A 26,891-nucleotide genomic window follows, 5' to 3' on the forward strand; every position below is an offset into this window, starting at 1 on the left:
AGAACTTGTTCTGCAGCTTTCACTGACCTGCCTTTGACTCCACGGGTCCTTCAGAATTGGTTTGAGTAATTTTGTTACTTGGCTTTCTAAAATGCTTTATCTAAAGATATGGTGGATCTCGACTGAGAGGGAGGTTCTTATGCAAGGGTTGACAAGTATTTATAAAGTGCATTTCTATTAGACAGTATCTTTCAATTCTAGCTTAAAAATGCTGTTTTCTGTTTAGTCCCAAATTTTACGTTGGTATGGATTATTAGCAGTCAGCACTTTAGAGCCTTTAGAGCTTTTGTCAAATTTAAATCCAATGGGAGCTTGAAAATTTGTCTTTTGAATGAAATTATTAAAAATTAATTCTAAAGCAGTCCCCAAGTAATTTCAAAATGTTGTAAACCCTTCACTTAACACGGCTGTCGATGTGGAAGATTGTTATGAGTACAGACTGCCAAGGCAGTAGAAGCTCTCCCTGAATTCCAAAGAAGGCAGTTGTTAAAATAGACCTTATGGCAGTTTCAGATGAAATGAGAGAAGAACCAAACCAGGTTTTCATTCTGTCTCATTTTCTTTGTTCACTAAATTATTTTTGCTTAGTTGTTTCATGTCTTGACATATTTTTCTTGCATTCAGTCGTTGTGTCTTCTCAGAAATAAAATTATAATATGAAATAAAAATCTCTTTCAGGAACTTGCATTGCAACACAGGAGTTGAGACCCCACCCCTGCAGGGAGGGAGGACAGGATCTCTGATACCACTTTGTATAAAGAGTCTGTCTCAGACCTGAGACTATGATTTTTGTGGTGGACAATGTTCTTACATACTTCACACAAAAAGGAAAACAAATTTGGCTTGTACATGCAGAGTTTTATAGTTTCCATAGCTTTTCATAACAGTGCTAATCCCAGACTTTAATTAATCAATTAACTAATTAATTATAAAGCTTTGTGTTCAAAATAAAATCTGTTGGGTATTTGCAACCTTGATACCACAGTCTCCAGCCACTGAGAAAAGTCACAAATAAAATCAGGAGAAAGTGTTTTTTATTTCTGAGTCTGGGTGAAACACATGTAATTATTTAAATAATCTGTTCATTTTTATGGCCATTGTTTGATACAGTTTGAAAGAATAAAACCTTTTTTCCATACTAATTCCCTAGCCTTCTCCAAGTGACTGCTGCAGACGTTGGTCAAAATAAATGAGTAATATTGCATTGCAAAGTCTACAGTCATTGGGGTTTTTTAAATTTGGGTCATAAGCTTCAGCAGTGTCAGTGTGTTACTGAGCTGGGTAATCTCACTGCATGATAACATGTGCTTTGAACAGTAAGAGTGAAAGGAAGGTTTTTAATGCATAGTATTTTATGTATTTCACCTGTGTTCAAATACAACTTTTGAAGTAAGGAAGACCTAATGAAATTTGCCCTGTGTTCAGTCTTTCACCCAAAGGAGATGATATCTGTGACACTCAGGGTTGCAGTGACCACATCAATGTGACTTTGATGGTTGAATATAAGAAAGCCTTTGAGAAGCAGTAAAACTGAAACACAGAGCTCCGGGGGAGGTGAAGGAAAGCTCTGGAAATTCAGTGTATTTTAAAGGGAAACGATGCACACGTGTGCCAGAACCTTTCTGTGCCTCCTGCTGGTTTCACTCCCAGTGACACTCCTCAGGCAGGGAGCAGAGCTGAGCCCAGGGCAGGTGGTTTCCCTGGCTTGGTGGATCTCCTGGCTCTTCCAGGGATGGTTCCCTTCAGTCCTGCTGTCCCAGGAAAGGTTCACATCTCCCTGTTGTCCATGGAGCGATGTCCATGGGGTGGGAGATGGGAGTGGTGCTTTTCCCCCACACCAAGGATCTTAAAACAAAGCTTAAAAAAGCTGTTGTGATTTCATGATCTCGGTCATATCTGAGAACTCTCTGGGTCGTTCTGCCCGTGGCAACACTCAGGTGTTCATCTGGTTTTCAACAGGAATTTGCATGATTGGCTTCATCCCTCATGGTTTTCTTTCTTTGTAGTTCAGTTTGTAAGTGACTGAGGGAAGCACAGAAGTTTTCCTACTCAGAATGCAGAGTGTGCAGAGGAGCACTTGGCATGTTCCTACTTTCTGTTTGGTCCCAAATCCTACCAACCTTCTCAAATGTCACTAATCTGGAGCACAATACTGGCTACTGATGTTCTGATGAGAGTTTCAGAGCCCACATATAATTCCATCATTTCTGTAGCCTTGATGCCACAATAAATAGATATTCAAATGTTAAATCTACACATCTGCAGCAAGTAGTGTTCCGTGTGCTACATGTTCCTGATATGTGATACCCACCTCAATCATGGTGGTTATTTTACAGATTATTTTGGGGGGAGATGACACACTTTTATTTCTCACTAAGAAGACAGGAAGAGAACATGCTTTGTGGAGAATGTTCTGATTCTGTAAGATAAGATAAAAGATAACACTTGTGCAGAGAATAAGGAGTAGTCTAGAAAAACAATCTTAGTCTCTATAAAGATAAAATGGGGTGAATTTGCTCTGTGTTGTATTTTATTTGCAACTGAACTTCAACACTAGTCATTACATTCTGGGTCAAATTCCCACCTGCAGTTTAAAGGAACTTCAGTAATTTCAATTTCTTGTCTTTAGCAGCTATATTTTCTTTTTGCCCTTGTTCTTACATCCAGTCAGGTCATTGAGCTTGAGAGATACTCTGAGTTCAGTTCTGCTTTGTAACATCTTGAGCTGCATATTTTGTAGGGCAGCATGAGAGGAACTGGTACTCACTGTTGCTGTTTGAACAAACACTGCAAAGTTTAATCCCAGTGCAGCCGTAAATATTTTATCTAAGTGCAGATGACTGGGCAGCCTGCATAATTTAACAGTGTCAGGTAATGAAAATTATATTTATGTGTTAAGATACTTCTCCCATTTTTTCTGCAGTTATTCCTGATCTGTGGTTTGTGTACTGTTGATTTGTACTTTCATTTTTTCTGCACTGTGTATTTTACAATTGTCTGTTCCAGCTGATTATGACTGGAAAGAAGCATGTGCAATATTTATAGGTGCAACCTGAACATTGGGTAGTTATTACTGTGTTATATTATCCTTCTGGCTTTGTGCTTTACCTGAAAGTCTAATGCTTTACTTGAATTACACTAAAATGTATAGTTTTTCAAAGAAAGTTACTCTTATGTCCATGCATTTTCATTTGGCAATTAAGTATTTTGCTTTGCAGTAATTCTAACATGACCAATAATTGGTTTTTTACCATTTGAGTCATCAAAGATGTTGTTAATGATGTAAAATGAATACACTTTCGTTTCATGTGGTAGGTTAAGAATTATATTTAACTGTGAAACTTCTGAACTGTGGGAGGTGGCACGTTTGCAGATGAGCAATGCAGATACAGCCTAAAAATGACAAGTTACTTGAGTGAAAACTTGAGACTTGGGAAGTGGAAATTGGTAATTCCTAGAGTGTATGGGATCATCTTTAGTTAGGAAGAGAAGGCAGGCATTAAATTAACATGTTTGTTTTGCTTTGTGTGATGAGACACCTTGGACTTGGCCTTGCTGTTCCCACAAGAACTGCACAGTTCTGAGTCCTCAATGTTTGTGTGATGCCCTTTTAATAAAATTCCACACTCTGCAGTATCCAGGCTCAAAAACTGTTTGGGCTGGAGGGAGGAGAGGCGGCACCAAACTGTTCCATATCCCATAAATCCAGAGTGACATGTCCCAGGGCCAGAAGGGTTAGAATGTCAAGTTGAGGTTTGAACCCTCAGCCTGCTGCTCTCTCAGGGTGTCTGTGGATGTGTTCACACACATGGGCTTCCCTAAACAGTGTTATTTACTCTCTTCTGCAGAAATAGTGTTGGGAGACAGGAGGTGCAAAACTGCAAATGGAGGTGGAGTTAAAGCACGTCCCACTTTGTTTCTAGGGGAACTGAACACAGTAAGATCTACAGTGCTGACAGCAAACTGAACCAAACCAAACCAAAACTCACTGAATTCAAAAAAAAGTTGTTCAGTCCGTGCACTTAAAAAAAGGGAAGTTGTAGCCCATGTACTGTTTGACAGTTATGAGTAAACTCTGTAGTAAATAATTACATTCAGCATCTGGATTTTTGTTTTGCAGAACACCAGCTCAGTAACTGTGCCAGAAACATTGCTGTTTGTCTCAACCCTGGATGGCAGTTTGCATGCTGTGAGCAAGAGGACAGGAGCCATCAAATGGACTTTAAAAGAAGGTGAGCAGGAGGTGTCCTAGTACCCTCAATAGCAGTAATAACAGACAAATTAATGGGTAATTCCAACTGTTGTAGGACCTGGTAAATACTTTCTTAATTTTGCTCTTGTTCCAGAATTAAGCTACAGTGTTTCTGGAGTTATGTTCACCTTCATAATTTCACTTGCAGATGTTTTCCAGGTTTGTGTGTGGTGTTTTTAGGTTTGTGGGTTTGTTTGTTTGTTTGTTTTTCCCCCAGAATGTTAAAGCTGTAGTGGTATCATTGGTAGGTAACATGTTTTATGGGAATGAGTGCAATATAAGCAAGCATAGAGCAATAGATGTGTCAGCTTGTGGAGCTGATGGCAAAGGGATTGCATGATCCTGCCTCTGGAATACCCTGCATTCACTAGTACAGTGCATATCTGTAAACCTTGGGGATTTTTCCTATAATAGATGTTTGGGAATGGCACAGATTTTTAAATAAAAGCACTACACTTGTGTAAAGAAATTTAACATTGCTCAGTGACTGGAATGGATTTTGTAATTTTTATTACTGAGCAGAGCTGTCTTCATGAAAAATTTGGTAGTTAATACATATTTGGTTTATATAGTGGGACTCGTGACATATGGCAGAGGTGATAGCAGCACTTTCTCTTCACTTCTGGAAATAAATTAGATAGAAGGTCAAATGCTCAAATGCAGGGAGTCAGTGGTTGCATCATTCTGTCCTCTATTTTTAAACCTGCTCTTGGTTCAGCAGGTGAGCTGAAATGGTGGGAAATGGACTGTGCATATCTGATGTCTGCAGTACAAACCAGCTGCTGTTCTTTGTGAAACCACTCATATTGGAAAGCAAATCCAGCAGACAAAAAGTTAACTTCTTAAATGAGCAAAGGCTTTTGTAGCTCCTCTTGGAGTAAAAAGGGGGTGAGCAAGTATTTTCTTGAAGGATCCTGGTTAATAGGTGTGATGGCATTTTCTGCCCTGTCTGCTGTTAAAATTTAGACCCCTCCTTTCCCTTGCTAAGGCAAGTTATCCATCTCCTGCTTTGTTGTTGCTAGAGGCTACTGCAGTGCTAAGAGAAACTCATTCCACTGACACAAACATTCACTACTTAGTCCTGGCCTAGAAAGGTACCACAACTGGCATTAGTTTGCAGCCAGACTTACTAAGTGGCAAAGAGGTGTTTTGAGGAAGAAATGATCCCACTTTGGTAACGACAAGGATCAACAAGGATCCTTGTCAGTGTGTTGCTCAAGGAACTTCCCTTGTTTAAAAAGGTTGCAAAACTCTAGTTGGTACAGTAGAACTGCCAGACTGGATTATCCAGTTTTATAGCACTCCTTGTGTTCTCTCTGTTGCTAACTATAAATTATTCTGCAATTTATGTACGTGAAGGGTGTTCACTTGATTTTTGGAAAGCACTTATTGCCCGTTACTTTATTTCTGTGCAACAGAGCAACACACAAGGGTCAGTGAAAAAAAAATTAGTGGTAGCTGTCATTGTTCCAAGATGCCTCCTGAGTTAACTTAGCTAAGTGGACATGGAACAAGGGCCTGTGCATATAAATTGGTAAATTAATTTTTAATGGGAGAGGTTTTATTTATTTTTGCAAAACTTGCTATGATTCTGCATGTGTGGTCGCTCTGTGGGTGGGAAGCCCAACAGCTGGAAACAAATAAATCATGCAAGTCCTCACCAACTTTCTGTGCTCAATCCCTGGAGAGATTTAATAGTGCAGGATTCAGTGTTAATATTAGTGTGTGATACAGTTGCTGGGTGCACCCTCTCTGTCACCAATATCTGGCAGTGTTGCAGAGAATTACCAGTAGGAAGCTGCCTGCACTGCAGTGTTCTTGCAGGTGCCATTTTATCCTGATTACCAGAAAAATGAACCGTGTGTTGTAGCTCACGTTTGAGGAGGTCACCTGAAGTGCTGCATTGGCATCCACCAGGAAGGGAACATTTTATTACTGCACTTAAGCAGCAAGGTATTTAACAAAGGGCAATTCAGGTACATTTTATTTTCATTGGGGGAAGAAACCAAGGCACTGTTCATTATCAGGCAGTGCTTAAACAAACATGAAAATCTTGCCCTGTGTGGCTTGTTTTAATTTAATGCTGAAGCTTATCTTAGGTTTGCAGAGTAAATGAGCCAGTGCTTATCACCACAATAACGGGTTTGGGTTTCCTGCCTTCACTTAGTGCTGGCAAGAAAGGCACCTGGAATACTTGTGCTCCCCATAAAGCAAAAAATGGGTCACTTGGGAATAGGACTTTCCACTGAAATAAGGTGTGTCCCTGGGAACTTATTTGTTGAGGGTGCTCAGTACTTTCATTTCCTCTGTTGGCTTCGATGGTTCCTGCTCTCTGACAGCTCTCAGGATTTTTCAGTGACCGGGTGTAACTGTTGCTGCTCTTTCCCTGGGCCTTGGAAAGCTGGAGTATGGTTGGAAAGACTGTAGAAAGAACTCATACCTTGTGTTGAAGGCACTCGTTGGAAAGGGCATTGAAAAGCTGTGGCACATTTCGGGTCTGAGGCTAAACAAGGCTTTTGGTGCCACCTCTGACCCACACCAGGAGCCATCAGTGCCAGGTGACAGTGGGACAGGCTCCTGCAGGCTCCCTTGTTTTCTGCACTGGCCTCTAGCAAGATCCTTAGTGAACATCCTCAGTAAGGTTCCTCAGGAGGAATTATCTTCCCCAAAATTGCTGGAAGTGAAACAACTTCTGTCATTTCCTACAGACCTCTTTGGAAGCCCTGCTGGCAAGGCAGAATCAGGAGAATGCTCTGGTGTCAGACCTCGTGTTCACAGTTCTGATTTCGGTGTGAGCTTTAAGAGTGTGATTTTATGACTGTCCTATTCCCTCACATCTTTGTAAAACTCATCCTGTATGTCTCTGTTAACTCAAGGGCTTAGTTTAATGAATAGAATATTGAACTGGAGATGTTAAAGATGCAGTTGTTCTAGACTGTGCTCCTGGACAGGCTGTTTCTCTGTTCTGAGAGTCACTTCTGTGTGTCCTTCTGCACTGTTCAAAGAGATCTCTTTTCATTCAGCAGCTCCTTAAAAGCTTTTCCCTTGAGAACTGATTCAAAGTATTTGACCAGAAGAATATTTAATATATACAGATTTGGATCTAGATTTAGAACCAGCAGAAATTTTGTTACGACTCTCAGTTCTCTGCAGTAATCAAAAATTGATGGCCCACAATCAATTTAGAAGGTTTGGATTTCCAGTACCTTACTTATAACTTGTGGACTTCAGTGGACTCTGTGATAAGATAAAGATAGAAAGACTTTATCTATTAATGGGATGCCACATGTAGATTTTAAAAGGGAAAGTCTGAGATCTGTAGGTCCTGCTTTTGTAGCAGTGGTTTTTCCCAGGCAAGAAGGAATATCTTTGTAAATAGTTAGCCTAAATATATGGAAATAGCATAATTGCAAATTAGTAAGGATTGTCAAAGCAAAACAACTGTAGGACAGGATGGTTTTCAGGAATTTCCAGAGCATAGTTTGTACCTCTAACCTCATTTGCTGTGATTGCAACAGCAGGGAAGGCTGACATGGTTTTAAGTTGGCCCGTTAGCCCAGACCTTATGGTGTGGCCTCAGGCCAGGAAACCGTTTTTTCCAGCTCATTCCAACTCTGTTTCAGAATCTCCCACTTCTCCTTTCGAGTCACTGGGCACGTTACAGTGATGAAAACAGGCAACTCTGTCTTGTACGTTAAAGAATACTCGGATTTTGGTCAAAGGACAAATTTTATCTTATCATGTCTTTGTGAAATATGGAGAAAAGTCAAATGCATTATATTTAGCAGTATGGGTATAGTTTCAGAAGTTGTATATTTGGCCTTTTTCCATATATGTATGCAAAGCATGGGTTAGAACAACCTGAAACGTGCTCTGCCCACTCACAAATATATTCTGGCCGTGATGCAACCAAAACTGGGCTGGGACATCTGCTGCTGCCAGGTCAAAACCTTCATTCTGGGGAATTGTAACAATAATCATTTACCAAATATCTGGACAGTCATTATGTTACCAGGTCCCTAAGAACTGCTTGTAAATAAAGTTTTGGAGTTCTCAAATAAGTCTTTGTAATCTAGGATCAATGTTGGTTTGGCATCTTTGTTTTCTTAGTCAAGAAGGTGGAAAGGTTTTTGGACAGGATTTCATACCAAAATCCATCTGTAGTTCACTGCAAAAAGTTGACTTTTCTGCTGGTACAGGGAATGGAAGCTTCAGGGAGAGAGAAATGCATTTTTATCCGAGTTTTATCATGTTTTCTTTGGAAAGCTTTTGTTCTGATGCCGAATAGTTAGTGCTTTGTTCAGGGGTTATCACCCTGCTGGTGGCGTTGGAACAGATGGGGCTGTTGCAGTGACTGTACCTAATTACAGGGAAGTGCAGTTCAGGGAAATTTTGAAAGCAGGATGACGTGGTTGCAGTCCCAGCATGTCAACACTTGAGTGGGCAGCAGCTGGAGAGGAGACCAGGCCTCACTCTCTGACTTTTGCAAGAACTCTGGGTTTGACCCATTGTGGAGCAGAGTGACTTCAGTTCCAGGTCATCCTTTTATTACTCTGTATTCAAGCATATGAAAACTATTGTAAAACCTGGCAGCAATTAATTAAACTCAAGATTCTCTTTTTATCTCAGAGCAGAGTTCTTATTTCAAAACAAACTTTGACATAGGGTTGGAACACAGCCCAACCCACATGAAAGTGAACGTGAAGGGCTCGTTGTCTGTCTTCAAAGGATCTTTGCAGAGCTACAACCTGAGTTCAGGATCATAAAAGTGTTAAGAAAATGAGAAAATTTGCTTCACCCCAGTAACTAAAAATGTAGAGAAATGGCTCTCCAAGGCCTGTCTTTCCAGGTGGAAGGTGATAGTGAGAGAATTCCTTTCACTTCAGCAAACGAACCCTCCCTGGGTTTGTGTTCACTCCTCATGAACAGCCCCATGTGATGGAAACGAATCAGATACCAAGAAATGCTTCCTGACAGTTCTTACACGACACCCAGTGCTGCAGGAAACCATCACAATAATCAGTGTTTTGGTTCCTGTGATAAAAAAATTCCTGCTGCTTTGTAATAACTTCTTAATCTGTTCCATCTCCCTCCTCTTTATCATTGCTCGTAAATCAAATTTCAGTTACTAAGAAAACAAGGAAAAGCAGGATTTTTTTCACTTCTGGTGAAGCACATGATGGTACTAAAGAGAAGTTCAAGGACTTTCTCATGAGAATGATGCTTCTGTACACACTGAACAGCTTGGGATTTGCCACAAGGCTTTCCTTCATGTCATCTGATATCCAACAGTGCTCCAGAAAAACAGGAGTTGAAGAGACATTCATGAGATTTCTGGCATCTTTTATTAGAGGAGACATTGGCTGATGAAATTGGAAATTGTTATAAGTGACATTTTTACAATACATTTCAGAAAGATAAGCTTGGGGGTAAAAGATTAATGCAAGTAAATACTGCATGTGTGTGTGTGTGTGTGTGTGTTCTTTCACTTTTATGGTACTATGTGCTCGATAAAACTATGCCAAAATTCTCAGATCTTTGAGATAACTGGAGCAGAGTGGAGCACTTTTTTTGGTAGATAAAAATAGATTGCTCAGTTTTAGAAAATTAAGTGAAAACAAATTAATTTGCCCAAAAATGCTTTAGTGTATTACTATTTTTCAGTGTATTTTTTGAGGCAGAGAGGGAGCTGTAGGAAAGCATTATGAACTAGGCTGTCCTGCAAATGTCATGGACAAACCAGGATCAGTTCCTAGAAAACATAATCTGCCTTTTGAAATTTCCTGTAATTGTTCAGGTTTTCCTGAGCATTCTTTGGAAAAAACCCTGAAATACTGATGAGTTTGAGGAACCCACACTCCTCCTGCTGAGGAGTGTGTTGTGTCAGGGCAGTAACAGAGCAGTGAGGGAGTTTGGGGCTGGATTCATGTGGTAATAGTTTTATACTGTAATTCCACATAACAACTTCACACCACCATTTCATTTCGAGAATAAACAGTCCTTTTATTAAAATGAAAAGTTTCTGAAGTTAATTCCAACAAGAAACTATTTTCTTGTGTTTTGCTGACAAGAAGGTCTTTGAGTGCTCGAGTTCATCCCCTTTGTATGATGGTCAGCAAATGCTTCTTTCTTACCTGCTTTTCTTTAGCAACAGAGACTTAGATATCGTAAAGCTTGTGGAATACTTGGAGCAAACACTGAGAAATAATTGACATTAAGTTTGGAGTGTGGGGCATCTCTCCCAGCACATCCTGAAACCACTTTCTTCACACAAGGGATAGAAATGAATTGCTTGATGTAGTTAATGGAGTAAAGGTCTGACTAAGCAGCGTGATCTGTAGAGACACAGAGAGAGCACTGAGTCACTGCTTTGTTTGAATGTTAATTATTCTTAGGGCCTTTGATGTGTGCTTGGGTTCTCAATGAATTCAATGGAGTTTATTTTGACACCTTGGAGAATGTACCTGGAGTGTTTTATAGGCTTAAAGAGAAAAAAATTACATCCATGTAGCTATGTTTTGAACAAAGCTGCTTTGAAAGAGTTTGCTGTTGTAAACAGAAATCAATGAAGTAAGGATAATTGTACTGTTATCCCTCATAACTTGCTTTCTGTCTCTGATATTCTCTGTATATCTTTGGGTGAGGGCTGTTTTCAGCTGTGCTGCAGCCAGGGATCTGTCTGGGTAGGGGGTTCTTACGTGGTTTTAATCTGTTCTGTAAAACCAGGACGTTGTTCTAGGTATTACCATCAAACCCAGCAGCTGCTGTGGGGCAGAGTGGGACAGACTTTGTAAGTCTGGTGTCACGGACCCTGAATTTCTTGGTTTTGTCTTGCTTAGCTCTGCAAATATCCCAGTGCTCTCTGGCTGCCCAGAATCTGTGCCAGTTTCCCAATCAAAGGCTCTCAAAACATCGCTGTTTTTGTTCTTATTTCCCTCCTGTTGCATCATGATGTTTGCATGGAGACAGAAAGGGGTGAATAAACAGTGTTTGCCTGGTCATCTTTCATCCTGTTACTCCAGGCTTATTCCAGTGTAAGGGTTTGATTTTCCCTGTGGAAGTGCAGATACTTTGAGGATTCCTTCTTCTGGCCTTCTGAGGTACTGTCTGCAAATAGGCCTGTTTCTCTTGGGAATTGCAGAGTATGTCTTATAAATCAGGGTATTTCTGTGGTGTTGGCATCATGACTCAGGATTTGTTAAGGTCTCAGATATTTTGAGGTATATATTGTGGGTAAAGCTGAGCATGAATTTCAGGAGGCTTAAAATTCCTCAGGTGCTTTGTAGTTTCCCGTTTTCTGAACCAATTTCACAGAGGCTGCTGAGGTGGCACTACCAAACTGGGCATCAGCCTTTCAAAGAGGAGCAAGGTGTGCCAGGCCTGCCTTACCCCTGTGCCTGGTGAGTTCAAGGATTGAATGGCCAGTGTTATGACCTTTTCTTTTTCTGTGTGTGCAGATCCTGTGCTCCAGGTGCCGATACATGTGGAGGAGTAAGTGTTCCCTTTATCTTGTTTGCTGCTTGTTTGATTTTCACTGAGGTCTTAAAGTTTGGTTTAATTTGAACCCAAACAATCTGTGTTCTAGAGAAGTTGCCAACCTTGCAGGAGTCAGTTTGAGGTGGTTTTGGGAGCAGATACAGAAAGGATAGAATTAGCTACCTGTAATAGCTAAGAGGAAACATGGTGTCTGCAGCCTGTTCTCTGGAGCCCTTGCTCAGTTTGGGGATCAGGGTGGTGACTGTACCACAACTGAGAGCTGTGAAATGACAGAGACAGCTCGGGAGGGACTCTGGGTTTGTACTTACTCCCCTCAAATAAAGACTAAAAATAGTGAAGCACAGGAAACCAACCACCACCACGACCAGAATCTGCAAATAGCACCCTCAAGCTGTAAATTCAGAGTGGTGCCTCCAGCAATCTCACATTTAACTTCTAGCTAAAATCCAAGTTTGGGGCTTTAACTTTATGCCTGTGAAGTCAGTGGTGACATCCTTTCTTTTGTGTGGTTTGGTTTTGATCATAGAACCTTGGACATCAGGATTTGGGTTTATTTGTGTAGTTTGGGAGGGGTTTGCCTTTATCTCTCAAATTTAGTTCTGGCAACTCTTTTCTTGTTTCTTGCCTTCCTTATGCTTTCTGGGATTTTTTATTTGGTTTGGTTTTAATTCTGTGGCATTTTAAGAGCATATAAATCTTGTTTAAAAGCTTTCACTCAAGTCATTGCCTGCCATGTTTGGGTCTTTGAATTTTCAAATGCATTAGTAATCGTAGATTATATTAGTTCTGCAGCTTCTTTATATTCTTAAATTTTCACATTAATAAATGAAACTCCAAAAACTGGATAATAAAAAATAAAAAATTTAGTGTTGGATGAACTTGTCTGTAAAGCCAGTACTGACCACAGTTACTTTCCTGTTCTCTGAGAAGCACAGTACATTTTATCACTTATAATTGCTGTTTAAATCCCAGGCCAGCATTCCTCCCAGACCCCAATGATGGCAGTTTGTACACACTCGGGGGCAAGAACAGTGAAGGCCTGACTGTAAGTATTTCAGTTCTCTGCTGGGAAGTGCCCCAGTCAGCCCCCCACCTCTGCAGAATGAAAACACACTGATTTTATTAGAGCAGAATGGGATGGTCAGGAAATGATTTCTGCTTGAAAATACCAACACCACATCTTGTCCACTCGTGCAGCTTTCCTGTAACTTGCTAAAATAAAATTGACGTGGTATTATCCAAATGTTGAATAATCTCTGTGTGATTTGATGGGAAAGGTGTACCCAAAATAATACCAGATGTGTCACTCTCACCCAAATGCTTCATTTTCTAAAGCCATTTGCCAGAGGCAGGATTAATGTCTGTGCTGTGCTGACCCCTTTAGAAGGTGCCTTTGAAGATGCAGTAAGCAGACAAAAGTGCTGAACCTTTTGGAGTAGTCCCCAGTCCCTGTAGCCCACAGCTACTGGCAAACGTTTGACTTTCGTTTTTAAACTTTGTGGTGACACTCAGATAAAATGTTTGGCTTCCCACAGGTTTTTTTCTCTGGCAGCTGGATGATTTCCTTTCAGAACTTCAGTGTTGTTAAACATTTTAGTAAATATTTATTTACTCCCCACTCCTCCCACCCCCTAGAACAGCCAGATCAGAACTTGCAAAATTATTCCTGGTACCTTTCCTGGATGAATCCAGGGAGCAGCAATCTCTTCGAATCTATTCCTTTATTCTGATAATCTCTCTTTTTGAATTACAGTAATTTCTGTTTAAAATCCCTATTATAAAATAGTTGGAGATTCCTGTTCCTTCCCTATCCCAACAGTTCCCTTTAGTTCCTGCTTAGTCCAAGGGGGAAGCATTTTATGCTCATTGCTGGTGAGGATTTAAACCACACCAACAGTGTTGGTGCTGATGGGAGACCTTGGACCCCCAGTCTTGGCTCCAGGCAGTTCCTCCCTTCTCCCTACATTTCTCCTGCTGTGAATTCCCCAGGGCAGAATTCCCTCTGCTCCAGGTTTGCAGAGCAGGGCTGACCTGACACAACCAACCAATAAAAACCTGTCACCCTTTTCTGTGAATGAATGTGATGACTGTCACATCAATGTGAAGAAGCTTTTATTGCTTGTTTGTTTTTCCTCTAGAAACTTCCATTTACTATCCCAGAGCTGGTGCAGGCATCTCCCTGTCGCAGTTCTGATGGGATCCTGTACATGGGTGAGCTCACATTTTATCTCCTTTAGACTGTAAGATGTTCAATGACTACAAAATGTAGAGAATCCCAGACAGGGAAATAGGAAATAGGCTTTATTTTGGGTAGTAATTATGATTTTTCATAAGCCTTTCTGATGACAAAAAATCTGATTAATACAGAATTCAATTACTCTTTGAAGATTAAAACCCAACTGCTTTTCCTGAAGGAGAAAACAGCTTTTCTAAGCAGTGAATAGCCTGTATGGGGTTTTTTGTTTGTTTTTGATGTGACTTCTGCTTAAAGTCTTTTTACAATAATAAATGACATTGACTGCCAGACAGTTAGAATTAAATAGAAATCCCATTGCCACACAGTCAGACATCCTTCTTTATCTGAGGCACAGTCACTTCATTTGTGCTACAAATGATAAAATTTTGGCTGACTGCCCTGACTCATTCTAATTGCAGATGGATTTGGGAGGAGAAGAGGAGAAAGAAGGACAGTTATTACTTATCACAACAGTAAAATATGTGAAGATCAGGATGAATTTAGCATTGATTTTGTGAAATCTCCTAAAGGCCCAGTATTGCTTCTGGTTCTCCATTTGGTGCCTTTCCAGTAAAGGAGTGAAAAATGTGTATATGAACCTTGTAAACATGTGTTGGTGTCAAAGACTTTCTTAAGCTTGTGGGTGATGGATTCTTACATGGGATGTTTGGTTACAATCCTTAATCAATCTGAAAGGTGACCCTCACTTTTTTTTTCCCACCTACTGTCCTTCAATATGAGCCCTTCAGTCTCCTCCTCTGTGAACTCATGGGATCTACACTCAGAGCTCTGTTAGATTTTATCAGTGTGAAAAATCATTCAACCAAGTACTTCTTGTTCTAAATGTTGTATTTGGGGTTTTTTTCATCAGTATTTGGGATTGACCAGTGATGAAACTAAGCCTGACTATGAGAAACTGTTTTATTAAAAAAGCTTTATTTGTGCTAAGTTTATGAGGCTGCTAAAGAAAAAAGAAGACTGAAAAAAACTGGATGGAAGTGTAGTTTTTCCAACTGAATGGTAACGTGGCTTAAATTATGATTTCAGGTAAAAAGCAGGATATTTGGTATGTGGTTGACCTCATGACTGGGGAGAAACAGCAGACCTTGACTTCCTCCTTCACAGAAAGTCTTTGCCCATCAACATCCCTCCTGTATCTTGGCAGAACAGGTCATATGCTTTTTTTTCCTGTAGCTTATAAGAAAATTGTGTTTCTTAAAGTTTAGGCTTGTAACAAATGACCTTGTGGTCAGCTCAGGTTTTCAAGTTTATTTCTTAGGAAAGCTTCTGTAAATTATGATTTTAGACTGTACACAGAAGAATTGGTAATAGATGGAGCATATCCACTGACATTGCAAGTGTGTGAAGTAACTGTTGGAGTTACACCAACACCATGGAGGTGCTGACTGGGAAAAAGGATTAAGTGTTGCAGACTTGTTCTTTAACCCCTCTATGAGTGTGTTCCTTGAGTGGGATAGTGTTGGGAAAATGCAGTGAGAGAGCAGTGGGGGTGTGTGTGGTGACTGAGGAGTGGCTCAGATTTGAGGTGATTGATTCTGTTCTCTCATAGGTTTTTTTGCTTCACAGACTGTATATTTTTTAACAGAGTACACCATCACCATGTATGACACCAAGAAGAAGGAGCTGCGATGGAATGCCACCTATTTTGACTATGCAGCTACTCTGCCTGATGAAGACATAAAATACAGTAAGAATTTGATTGCTGTCTCCCCCTGCACTGGGGTTTTGTGTACAGGCAGAAATATTTTGATTTTTTCAGTAGTTAACTGGTGAGGCTGTCTGTCTGATTTCTGTGCAGTTGATCTTCTGCCCGTTTTTATCCTTCACATACTGCAGTATCTCAACCCTGTTAGGTAGCTCCAGGTTAAGTGAATCTAAGAAGGTGCAGCTCTTGAAGGTGTTTCCTTAAAATGTAGTGAGAAATGGCAGGAGAGGCAGCAGAGCTGAGCTGTGCTGCACCTGACTGCCGGGAGCACCGGAGTGCAGTGCTCTGGGATGGCAGCTGAGCTGGTATCAGCCCCCTCTGACAAAAGCTCTGCTGATGAGCTGCTCTGCCAGGAAAGGTTCCTGTTAACCTGAGGCATAACTGTTCTGTGTTGTTGGAGCTGCAGCAGTCCAGGTGCTCTGTGTGTTTGTTGCAGAGATGTCCCACTTCGTGTCCAACGGGGACGGGCTGGTGGTAACGGTGGACAGCGAGTCCGGGGACGTGCTGTGGATCCAGAACTACGCCTCCCCCGTGGTGGCCTTTTACATCTGGCAGAGGGAGGGGCTGAGGAAGGTCCTGCACACCAACGTGGGCATCGAGACCCTGCGCTACCTGACCTTCATGTCCGGGGAGGTGGGACACATCACCAAGTGGAAATACCCCTTCCCAAAGGAAACGGAGACCAAGAGCAAGCTGACGTGAGTGTGAAATTCCCATTGTTCTCACTGGCCATGTGTCACTAAAACCTTGTCTACACACAGGTCAGGGGTTGTGCTCCAAGTTGCAACATGGTGAAAATACATAAAATCAGCTCTAGTTCTCCAACTGCTATGTCATATAATACTTGATGTTTTACTGTGTAAAGTCAGAGACCAAACCAAAAAACTTATCAGAAACTTAGGTTATACACACATAAGTGTATATTCCTAAGTTTTATCAGATGTTCTGTGTTGAGTAGTTTCCCATGTGGAATTAAATTGTGTTTCCTAATGTGAAGCCTTTGACATTATAAAAATGGTGCACAACATTTTGGGAAATGCCAGTTACTGAAAAATACAGAACTAGGACATGAGTTACATCAAATGAGTAAGTGCTGTGAGTGATGAACTAACAATGCTTTCATAATTAGAAAGAATGTCTTCATAGTTCACCAATACCTCAAACAGTTTTACAGATCCTGGCTTTTCAGGACAACAAATCCTGATGACTTGGGGAAAGTCATGCACTTGTTCTGCAGGATTGTGCTGCCCAGGTTTTAGCTGAGATGGTAAAACATCCGTTTGCCTGTTGCTAACCTTGCCTGTCTCTCCCCAGCCCAACCCTGTATGTGGGGAAATACTCCACCAGCCTGTACGCATCGCCCTCCATGGTGCACGAGGGGGTCACTGTCGTGGTGAGTTGGGTGGGCTTGGAAAAAGGGTTGAGATGGAAACACACATAAAAACATATTAAACTAAAAAGGAAAATAAAACACTGAACACTGTACATCTACAGAAATTTGGGGTTATTGCAGATTGCTATCAAGAAATGCATGGCAAATTCAGTGTGTCCTGAAACAATTGTCAGTGAGCCCGAGGACACATGGCCATGCTTCAGGAATCATTTCAGTGCTGCAGAGCAGGAACTGCAGCTCCTCAGGAACTGTGCCAGGCAGGCTCAGCAAGAGAGGACCTGAGGTTACTGCTCTTGGTGGTGCTTTGTGGTTTGTGTTAAAATTGCTGATTTGTTCATCAAAGTGACTCCCCACAGAGAGGAAACTGCATCATAGTTTTGTTTTTCTCACTGTGGCTGAAGAGGTAGGAAATACAGATCCTGTTTAGGAAAAAAAATAGGGGGAGTAATCTCATCTCCCAGGCAACATATCCCTGAGGAGGTCCAATGTCCAAGGCTGTGGAAGCAGCTGCTGAGGGCAGAGTGGCCGTGTTTGCTCACGGTGACAGTGCTGCCAGTAATCTCTGCCTGCCCCCCCATTTGACCTCCATTTTTTAATTTTGCTACCTATTTAAATAGTCCAAGGTCACAGGAGCAATAACTGTAACCATAATCTCTCCCCAGCCCCGAGGCAGTGCCATACCCCTGCTGGAGGGGCCAAAAACAGAGGGAGTCACCATCGAGGACAAGGGCGAGTGTGTCATCACCCCCAGCACGGATGTGAAGTTCTCAGGGAGGCTGAAGGACAAGCACAAGCTCAACTACTGGAACGACTGGCTGTTGATAGGTGTGGGAGGCCCTTCGTGGCCTTAATTACCCAGTTCTAGCCAGAGTTTCTAATTCATCCTCATTTGCATATGAATTAATGTGTTTAAGTATCCACTGGACACTGTTTTTCCCAAGGCTCCTGTGACTCAGTGACAGGGTGAAGAGGGCTTAGCTCCATGTGTGGAAAGTTGTTTGTTGTTTGTTTGCACCCTCCCTCAGAGAGGGGCACAGGTTATTTATTATTTACTGTAAATACTGTATTCTTAATTTCATTCTCACCATATGGATCAGATGGTCATGTGTTCCCCATTTTATAAATGGATTAAAACACAGAAGCTGAAGAATATTAAGTCTCAGCCTGTCTTGTGAGTCCCAAATCCCCAAATTTTGGAATTGACTTTTCATGGTATTTATAGTTTTGCTTCCAAAATGAGGAACTGTCTGAAGTTCAGTTTTTAGTGATGCCTCTATGACGTAGGAACTCTGGGACAGTGTGCAGCTTTCAACTTCTTTAAGTGCCACCTTTCTGTTCCCATGACCCCTTTCCTTGTTAATACTCTCACTCCTGCAGTACAACAGGCACTTCCTTAGTTTGTATTCCCATGCAACCCTCTGTGCTGGGGCACCTCTGCCTTTCATTTTCCCTTTTCCTCTCCTGCTATATAGAGCATCTTATTTTGTGGTGTTCTCAAGCCTTTTGTAAATCAGCTTTATATCTGCTTTTCAGCAAAGATGTTGAAATCAAGGATATCTTTCCTAAAAAAAGGACAACTTTCTATTTCAACAAACGTGTTTTATTTAAAGGGCACCATGAAACACCATTATCTGCCCCTACAAAGATCCTGGAGAAATTCCCAAGCAACTTACCTAAGAGACCTGAAAACGTGATTCCAGCTGACTCTGAGAAAGCCACTATTGAAGAGGTTTGTGATTAATAATTATATGAGAATAATATATTATATATATGTGACAATAAGATAATATATAATAATTATATGAGAATAATTATCTTACTGGGTGGTAAAAGAATATAAAGGAGTAGAAGTTGGGGAAGGACATGGAAAGGAAACAGCATGGAATTACTTCACATTTTTTGTGTCAGATTTCCATGTCCTCAGCACACAGAATCACTGGATTATGCTGTGTCATTCCTTATTTCACAATTAAGGCTTTCAGGTGCTTTTTTTTCCCCCACATGTAGGGGTGGGGAAAAACTTTGACTTTGGCAGGTTTAGAAATGACTAAAAATGATGTGGCAGAAAGGCCAGATGTGAACACCTCGTCACCCACAGAGATACTGAGCTAACAGAGCTTTCTCGGCCTCAGGTCATCGGCATCGTGGAAGGTTCCTCCACAGAAGGGTCTCCTGCTGCCCCACAGGACATCGAGGAGGCTCCTGCCCGGCCCCTCCCGCGGCCGGAGGCTCCAATGGACTCCATGCTGAAGGACATGGCCACCATCATCCTCAGCACCTTCCTGCTCGTGGGCTGGGTGGCTTTTATCATCACCTACCCCCTGGTAATGCTGAGCTGGCTTCCTGTGCTTTTGGGTGGTGGGAGAGTCGGTAACACTGGACAGCCAAGAAATGATACAGGAGTTAGTTACACATCCAGGGATTTTCCCTCCTCACAGATGTGCACTGGGGAGCAAAGGCTACAAATCTGACTTAACAGTGATTTCTTTGGGCCGACTCTGGAGAGATTTCTTCTTTCATTTACCAGTTGTGGTTCTTGTAGGTGTTACTCTTTTTAGATAAGATCTTAACACCATTGGCTTCACTCCTCTCTTCCTCACTTGAACCACTGTCAGGTTTTCCAGGTTTTGGATCCAAGCCTTTATCCTTATGTGGTTTAAAGACACCTGGCCAACCTAGTAGCAGCTTTTGCCATAATAACCAACCCCTGAGATTTCTCAACTTGACAGTGGAAGTTCAGAATGAAATTGAAACCCTGTGTGAATGTTCCCCAGCCTGCAGGGCTGGCAGGGACATGGCAGGAGAGTTTTACTCCCACCTTTCAGATGCAGCTCCCCAGTAGCTGTAGGGCTCCCCTGTGTGACCTGACTGTGCAATCTTCACTGAGGTCTCTCTCACAGAGTGTCCATCAGCAGCAGCAGAGGCAGCATCAGCTGGAGGAGAAGATCCAGCTCTTGCAGCAGCAGAAGCTGCCCTTTGGTGCCCCCAGTGACCTCCCCCCCGAGGCGGATTTCCTGGACACATCGTACGGGCGCACGGAGAGCTCAGCTGGCAGCACCCCAAACCTGTCCCCACGGGCTTCCAACCACTCTGCCTATTCCAGCATCTCCACATCCGACGGCGGGAGCTGCCTCTCCACTGAGCAAGAGGAGGGAGGTAAGGCTGACCCAACAGGGTTTATTGGGTCTCTGTTTCCCCAGTCTGTGCTGATACACTGAAGTAGTTACTGGTGATATTTTGTAGCTCAGCAAATGAAAAGACCCATCCTCCTCATCCAGCCTGACCCTCTGCACACCCCAGGGCACTGACCCTGTGCAGGATTATTTGCATTACACAAATAGCTGAGAGGTTGTGCTGCCCATGGCAGTGTGTTCCTATAACCTGTAGCCATTCCAGGGAGAGGGTCATTTAAATAAAACCACATATTATGATGATTGACTGGAATCAAGGACTAAGGATTGCACACACTGCCTGCCTTCCTGCCTGGTCTGCCTGTGCACTCACTTGTCCCCTCAAAGGCTGTTCAGGGGAACTGCTACTAAACCCACTTCCATAACTGTCAGTCAGCATTTCCTAAATTCAACATCTATAAACTTCTACAAAGAGCTTGGCTGCTGAGAACCACTCAGCTCTCACTGCCCTGAGCCATCATCTTTGCAGACCCTCTGTCAGGTGTTGTGTGTGTGTTTTGACTCTCAGTGTTGGATCGTTTGGTCCACAGAGTATTTCCCTCCTCAGGGTGAGTGCCAGCGTGGAGATGTTCATTTGCTTTCATCATCTATGTGTTAAATTTAAACATGAGCAAAGAGACTTTTCCAGACTGGCCCCAAAGGCTGTGCAGTTGTAAAAAAAAAAACACCAAAAAAAACCCCACAAACAAACAAACAAACAAACAAACAAAAAAAACAAAAAAACTTGCCCCATCCTAAACCGATCCTTGTTCCTCTTTTCTTGTTCAGATGAAGATGCAAACCGAGTGATGGTTGGCAAGATTTCCTTTAACCCCAAAGATGTACTGGGACACGGAGCTGAAGGGACAATTGTTTACAGGTAGAAGAGAACGTGTGCATTGAACAGACCAGTGAATGTTGTGTTTGCATTAGGCCCGTTTAATTTATTTTTATAAATGCCCTCACATACCTAATGTGAGCAGAAGTGAAACTTTCTGCCTGTGTCTGGAGTATTTTCATGCATTTTCTTCTGCAGCAAAAACTTTTACTGTACTTCCCTAAGAAGTATTTAGTGCCCAGATGTCCCCGATTCCTCTGGCCACGCTTTGTGCACAGTGTGAAGGTTGCTGTGGTTTCCCTCGCTGCCTGCAGGGGCACCTTTGACAACCGCGATGTGGCTGTGAAGAGGATCCTCCCCGAGTGCTTCAGCTTCGCAGACCGGGAGGTGCAGCTGCTGCGGGAGTCGGACGAGCACCCGAACGTGATCCGGTACTTCTGCACGGAGCGGGACCGGCAGTTCCAGTACATCGCCATCGAGCTCTGCGCGGCCACGCTGCAGGAGGTGACCGGGGAACTGCTCCCTGCAAGGCCCTCACTGCCCTCCAGCTTCAGCTGCTGAAGTGCCTGACACAGGGATGTTCCATTACTGCCACCATCACCTCTGTGACAATTCCACATTCCTGGGAGAGGGGTGTTTTCAGAGCGTTAGGAAGATACCCCTAACCCTGGACTGATTTAAGGACAGACACTGTTGTCTTTTAGATTTTTTTTTTTTTCTAGTCATTCTCCCCCTCCTACCACCCAGACTTTGGAAAGCTGTCAGCCCTTGTTGGTGGAGCACAGTGCTCTACAGAATTCTAGCTCTGAATGACACTTAGAGATCAGCACCTTCAGCCAAAGCAAAGCTCTTTTCCCTGTGTTACCAGCTGGCACAACATATCCAGTTGAACCTTTCTGGGGGGGTGAAGTGCATGGATTTACCATTTATGCAGGTGCTGAGCAGTGCTGGGGCTGACTCTGCTTGTTCTCTGTTGCAGTACGTGGAGCAAAAGGCCTTCAGCCACCGTGGCTTACAGCCCATCACTGTCCTGCAGCAGACAACGTCTGGGCTGGCGTACCTGCACTCCCTGAGCATTGGTGAGAGCCTCTCCTGGCAGGGCTGCGTGAGGGGGACGTTCTCTGCACTGGAAAAAGAAGAGAAACTGCTCTGGTTCTGGTCTGCCCACCTGGCCTAGTGGCAGGTGGCCCTGCCCATGGCAGGGGGGTTGGAACGAGATGCTCTTTAAAGGTCCTATGAAACCCAAACCATTCTGTGATTTGACGCCAGCCTTGTCCCTGTAACATTCTGCTGCCCTGGAGTACTGAAGCTAGTCCTTACTGTTAGTGCAGGGTGCTGCATTTTTTGGATAGAAGTCATATAGAACATGAGGAGTAGTGGTGATGGAATAACAAAGTGATGACAATCCTTTGAAGTCAGCACTTCAGTTTAGCAAGCAGTGGTTCAGCCCTGGGCAAGGTTCACTGAAATAGGTGCAAATATCATTGGGAGTGCTTGAGTGGTAAAAGGGTGTTTGTAACAGTCCACAGAGACCTGAAGCCCCACAACATCCTGATCTCGATGCCCAATGCCCACGGGAAGGTCAAGGCCATGATTTCAGACTTCGGGCTGTGCAAGAAGCTGGCGGTGGGTCGGCACAGCTTCAGCCGCCGCTCGGGCGTGCCGGGCACCGAGGGCTGGATCGCCCCGGAGATGCTGAGTGAGGACTGCAAAGAGAACCCTGTAAGTCCTCACCCTTCCCCAGGAGCAGCCCAGACCCTGCAATACACAGGACTTGGTGCCTGGGCCTTCAGGCTCCCTTGCAGCTCAATGTGCCATTCTGGAAATTTCCTTCTGCTCCAAGATGCAAAATAACCACCCTGTGATGATCAGAGTCTTCAGGGGGAAAAAATATGTCTTTGCTCTTAAAGGTTGTTTCTTTGCAGACCTACACCGTGGACATCTTCTCAGCTGGCTGTGTCTTCTATTACGTGGTGTCAGAAGGTGGCCACCCCTTTGGCAAGTCCCTGCAGCGGCAAGCCAACATCCTGCAGGGAGCATACAGCCTGGAGGCCCTGGATGCAGGGAGACATGGTAAGGACACACCACAGAGATCAGGGAGAGTCCCACGGTGTTAAGTGCCAACAGAAATGACAGAAATATGGCACAGGATTCCCAGCCTGGCAGCAGTGACAGTTTTACTCCTCAGGTACTCCTGAAGTAAAGGGCCTAAAGTTCTCAGTTACAGTACCCCACAGCATCTCTGGGGTACACATTTGGAACCCTGTGAAGTTATTTCCTGTAGTTAAAGGGTAGGACAGAGCTGCACTGTGATATTCTTAGTCTCTGAGTCAACCCTTCTGCCTTCCTGCTGTTGCCCAGCATGTCCCTGAGGGCACACGTGAGCTAGCAGGGCAGGAGGAAGTGGAGACCATGATGAATTTGTAAAGTACAAAACAGTATTGTGGTGGTTTGAAAAAAAAAAAATATAAAATGCTACATTTCCTCACAGCCTAAGTGTGTAGCAAAAATTAAAGAAGTACCATAAATTTCCCTGCACCCTTTTCCTTGCAGAAGACATAGTTGCTCGTGATTTAATCGAGCAGATGATAAACATGGACCCTCAGAAACGGCCGTCTGCCAGCTGTGTGCTGAAACACCCCTTCTTCTGGAGTTTAGAGAAACAGCTCCAGTTCTTTCAGGTTTGTGGTGACCTTTTCTCTCCTTGAGTTCTCAGGACTCCTGTAGACTTTGTTCAAGTCTTGAATTCAGAAGCCACAGCCTTTCTGTGAGGAGTGAAGAGCCAAGTTGTAATACCTGGGAGTAGCTCCTAAGGAATTGGCTTAGTCACAGAGTCAAGTAGGTTGGAAAAGACCTTTGAGATCGAGTCCAACCTTTGACCCGGTACCACCTTGTCTAGGAGGCCAAAACATGCTCTTATCAACTTCCTTTGGTGTGAGGAAGGTTTCCAGCAGTACAGGGCTGAGGATGTGGCCGAGGGGGTTTCAGGAACAGGAGTGATTATGTCCTGATGTGGGGTGGGAACTGACTGAGGACCTGAGGCTTTGTCTCCTCTGTGCTAAAAGAGCTTTGGCAGATGGTGAAACAAATCATTTCAGAAACTCCTGCATCCTATTCCAAAGCACTGTCAAGGAGTGAAGTGTAATTTTAACTTCATTACCAGGACAGGCTGTAATTGGCCAGAAGCAGCAATTTAAAATTGTTGGGAAAAACTCGGAAATAAAACTGGAAATAACCTGACTGTCTCCTCCAGGATGTCAGTGACCGGATAGAGAAAGAATCTTTAGATGGTCCAATAGTCAAGCAATTAGAAAGAGGTGGAAGAGAAGTGGTGAAAATGGACTGGAGAGAGCACATCACTGTTCCTCTTCAGACAGGTAATGGGCAGTGTTTTAATAAGGGGAAGGGAGTTAGATGCTGTTCCCAGTTTGCTGGGATGGGAAAGTAAGGATAACACTGTCTGTGCTTTGGCACATGACCTTTACTTATCAGTGAAGTATTTCTTCAATGTACTGAAAAAGCCCTACAAGGATCTGTGGTGTGGGGACACACCCCAGCAGCTAAAACTACATCACAACACAAGAAGAAATTGTGTCATTTCTCTTGCAGATCTTCGAAAATTCAGATCCTATAAGGGAGGCTCAGTACGGGACCTTCTGAGGGCCATGAGAAATAAGGTAAAGGACTCCTTTCCCTCAGCACCACACCCCCCCTGCTTGGTGCCAGCCTGTGCCATCCCTTGGTTGAGGCACTGAGCTCCTTCACGACAGAATAGGTTTCCTTGTCCAGGAAGACCAACAGCTCTATTTACAAGAGGTTCCTCGTACATAAACTGAGTTTCCCATCTTCTCTTTTCCTCCCCAGAAGCACCATTACAGGGAACTCCCTCCCGAAGTGCAGGAGACCTTGGGCTCCATCCCAGAGGACTTTGTGTGTTACTTCACAGCTCGGTTCCCTCGCCTGCTCCTGCACACCTACCACGCCATGCACATCTGCTGCCAGGAGAGACTGTTCCAGCAGTACTACCCCGAGGACTCTGCAGAGCTCAGCCTTGCAGGAGACACTGTTTGAGAGGACAGGGATGGAGCTTTCTTCTCTGGGACCAACATTCCAAGCACAGGCCTACCTTTAGCAGGGAAAAGTGGGATCAAAGAGCTGAATTCTCTCTCTTTGAAGAAGCCAAGCTTCCAAAAAGTGCCTTGTCCCTCTGCCTGCGCTGGATCAGGAGGTGGTGGGAGCCCAAGGAGTGAGGTAAAGTGGTGAACCCTGGGGATGGAGTCATGTACTCCAGGGCAGTGTTCAAGACTGTGGAAGTGGAGAGCAAAAGCTGGATAAAACCATCACCCAACATCCCTGTACTGTATGTGATTTTGTAACTGATATGTTTTTCTACAAAAAGAAAAAAAATCAAAATACAGTGATTAAAATCATAATTACTGAGGACTGGGAACTGCAAAAGGAGCCCTTTGGTTGTAGCAAATCATCCAAACCTGCCATTGCACTGCTGCCCCATGAGGTATTGGGCACACCAGTGATTGCAAAGGGAATCATTGCTCGTTATCCAAAACCAGTAGGAAAGAACCACTGCTGGTTAATCTGTACTGCCCCAGAAAATTAGTCCCTCGTACTTGAGCAGATACAACAAACTTCTTAGAAATACTGACTTGAAAAATCAGTTCAAGGTTTACCTTCTTTAAAAACAAGCCTCACTGTTTAATATCAACCAGTATTCACAGAAGAGCTTGACCAGTCCTCGACTTAAATCACAGGGTCAGAAGAGCTCTGCACAAGCCAGTGCAGGAAGCACAGCCCTGGCAGCCCAGAGCTGCTCGTGGTTCATCAGCTGTCCCTCAGCAGCAGGAAAGCGCTGCCGAAACGGAGCCAGAGGTGAGAGAGTCCTGGGAAAAGGAGCTAAAGAGGAAACAAGGAGAGCTGTCAGGAGCAGAGAAACCAGGGCAGTGTTCAAGGGGTGCCATGGAGCTCTTTGTGTGGGCTGGTGATTCCATGCCTGGCAGCCTGGGTGTGGAAGGATGCAGTATTTCTTTTCACTGGCCCTGAAGTTGTGACAAAGCTCATGTGTGCAAAGGATGAAGAAACGCTGAGTTCTGTAATGTAACTGGGGTGTTCTTTAACTATGTATTTATTTAAGGTATTTATATTTATTTAATTTTTACTACAAAGTGGTATCAAATCCAAGTGGCACAGGTATGAAACACGCCAAATCAGTCTTAATCGGTTTTGTGTTTGTATTTAGTCACCTCGTAACAACTGGAAGAGGAAAGTGATACTGCATCTTTCAATGGACTAATTAAAGGAGAAATTACAGAGTGGGAATTTGTATGACTGTGCCATTGTGTCTTAAACTAATAAATTATTGCCAGTACTGTGTATGATTGGGTGCATACAGCTACTTTACAGGAAGCTTTTTTCCTAGTTTTATAATGTATGAGAGCAATTTACCTAAGATGCCAAACTGTGCAGGTTACATGTTTCTAAAGCTTGAAAAAAAAAAAATGGTTATTTTACCTAAGAAGATTCAAAGCCTATTTCATATTTTTGTACTTCCCATGTAAAGTTCTTTTATAAATCTACTAAATAAAGACTTGTACTCAGATTAAAACCCCACAGCTCTTAGTGAGAATGTGTGTCTGGGGTCTGCTACCAAAACTGGGCTGGGGGCAGCGAGCAGGGCAGAGGCTCCTGCCTGAGCAGCCTGTCCTGCCTCCCTGGAAAAGAGGCACACGCCTGATTTTTGAGCCTGCTCAAACCACTGCCTGCC

General features: G+C 43.2%; 1 protein-coding gene and 1 long non-coding RNA gene across 5 annotated transcripts in view; one reads left to right on the forward strand and one right to left on the reverse strand.

Annotated features, from left to right (window-relative positions):
• ERN1 (endoplasmic reticulum to nucleus signaling 1) overlaps positions 1–26,737 on the forward strand; it is a 33,073-nt gene extending 6,336 nt beyond the window's left edge. For 2 of the 4 annotated variants that reach the window (XM_027654252.1, XM_027654253.1), the window contains exons 2-22: positions 4,121–4,232; positions 11,710–11,743; positions 12,722–12,794; positions 13,888–13,960; positions 15,033–15,155; positions 15,592–15,693; positions 16,148–16,409; positions 17,026–17,104; positions 17,767–17,929; positions 18,715–18,833; positions 19,237–19,428; positions 20,005–20,260; positions 21,064–21,154; positions 21,427–21,616; positions 22,092–22,191; positions 22,635–22,834; positions 23,038–23,185; positions 23,666–23,793; positions 24,366–24,489; positions 24,722–24,789; positions 24,977–26,737. In XM_027654252.1, the coding sequence (XP_027510053.1) occupies positions 4,121–4,232; positions 11,710–11,743; positions 12,722–12,794; positions 13,888–13,960; positions 15,033–15,155; positions 15,592–15,693; positions 16,148–16,409; positions 17,026–17,104; positions 17,767–17,929; positions 18,715–18,833; positions 19,237–19,428; positions 20,005–20,260; positions 21,064–21,154; positions 21,427–21,616; positions 22,092–22,191; positions 22,635–22,834; positions 23,038–23,185; positions 23,666–23,793; positions 24,366–24,489; positions 24,722–24,789; positions 24,977–25,183 (2,844 nt within the window). In that variant the 3' untranslated portion in view covers positions 25,184–26,737. Of the gene's footprint in view, positions 1–4,120; positions 4,233–11,709; positions 11,744–12,721; positions 12,795–13,887; positions 13,961–14,608; positions 14,682–15,032; positions 15,156–15,572; positions 15,694–16,147; positions 16,410–17,025; positions 17,105–17,766; positions 17,930–18,714; positions 18,834–19,236; positions 19,429–20,004; positions 20,261–21,063; positions 21,155–21,426; positions 21,617–22,091; positions 22,192–22,634; positions 22,835–23,037; positions 23,186–23,665; positions 23,794–24,365; positions 24,490–24,721; positions 24,790–24,976 lie in introns of those variants that run through there. The other 2 variants (XM_027654254.1, XM_027654255.1) reach the window with 2 other exon arrangements.
• LOC113952332 lies at positions 23,053–25,339 on the reverse strand. The gene is made up of 3 exons (XR_003529514.1): positions 25,239–25,339; positions 23,635–23,877; positions 23,053–23,166 (listed from the first exon to the last, which is right to left on the reverse strand). It is a non-coding gene; the product is annotated as an uncharacterized LOC113952332 (long non-coding RNA).
• Positions 26,738–26,891: the final 154 nt, after the last annotated feature.

Source organism: Corapipo altera, unplaced genomic scaffold, assembly GCF_003945725.1.
Source record: "Corapipo altera isolate COAL_440 unplaced genomic scaffold, ASM394572v1 343, whole genome shotgun sequence".
Lineage (NCBI taxonomy): Eukaryota > Metazoa > Chordata > Aves > Passeriformes > Pipridae > Corapipo > Corapipo altera.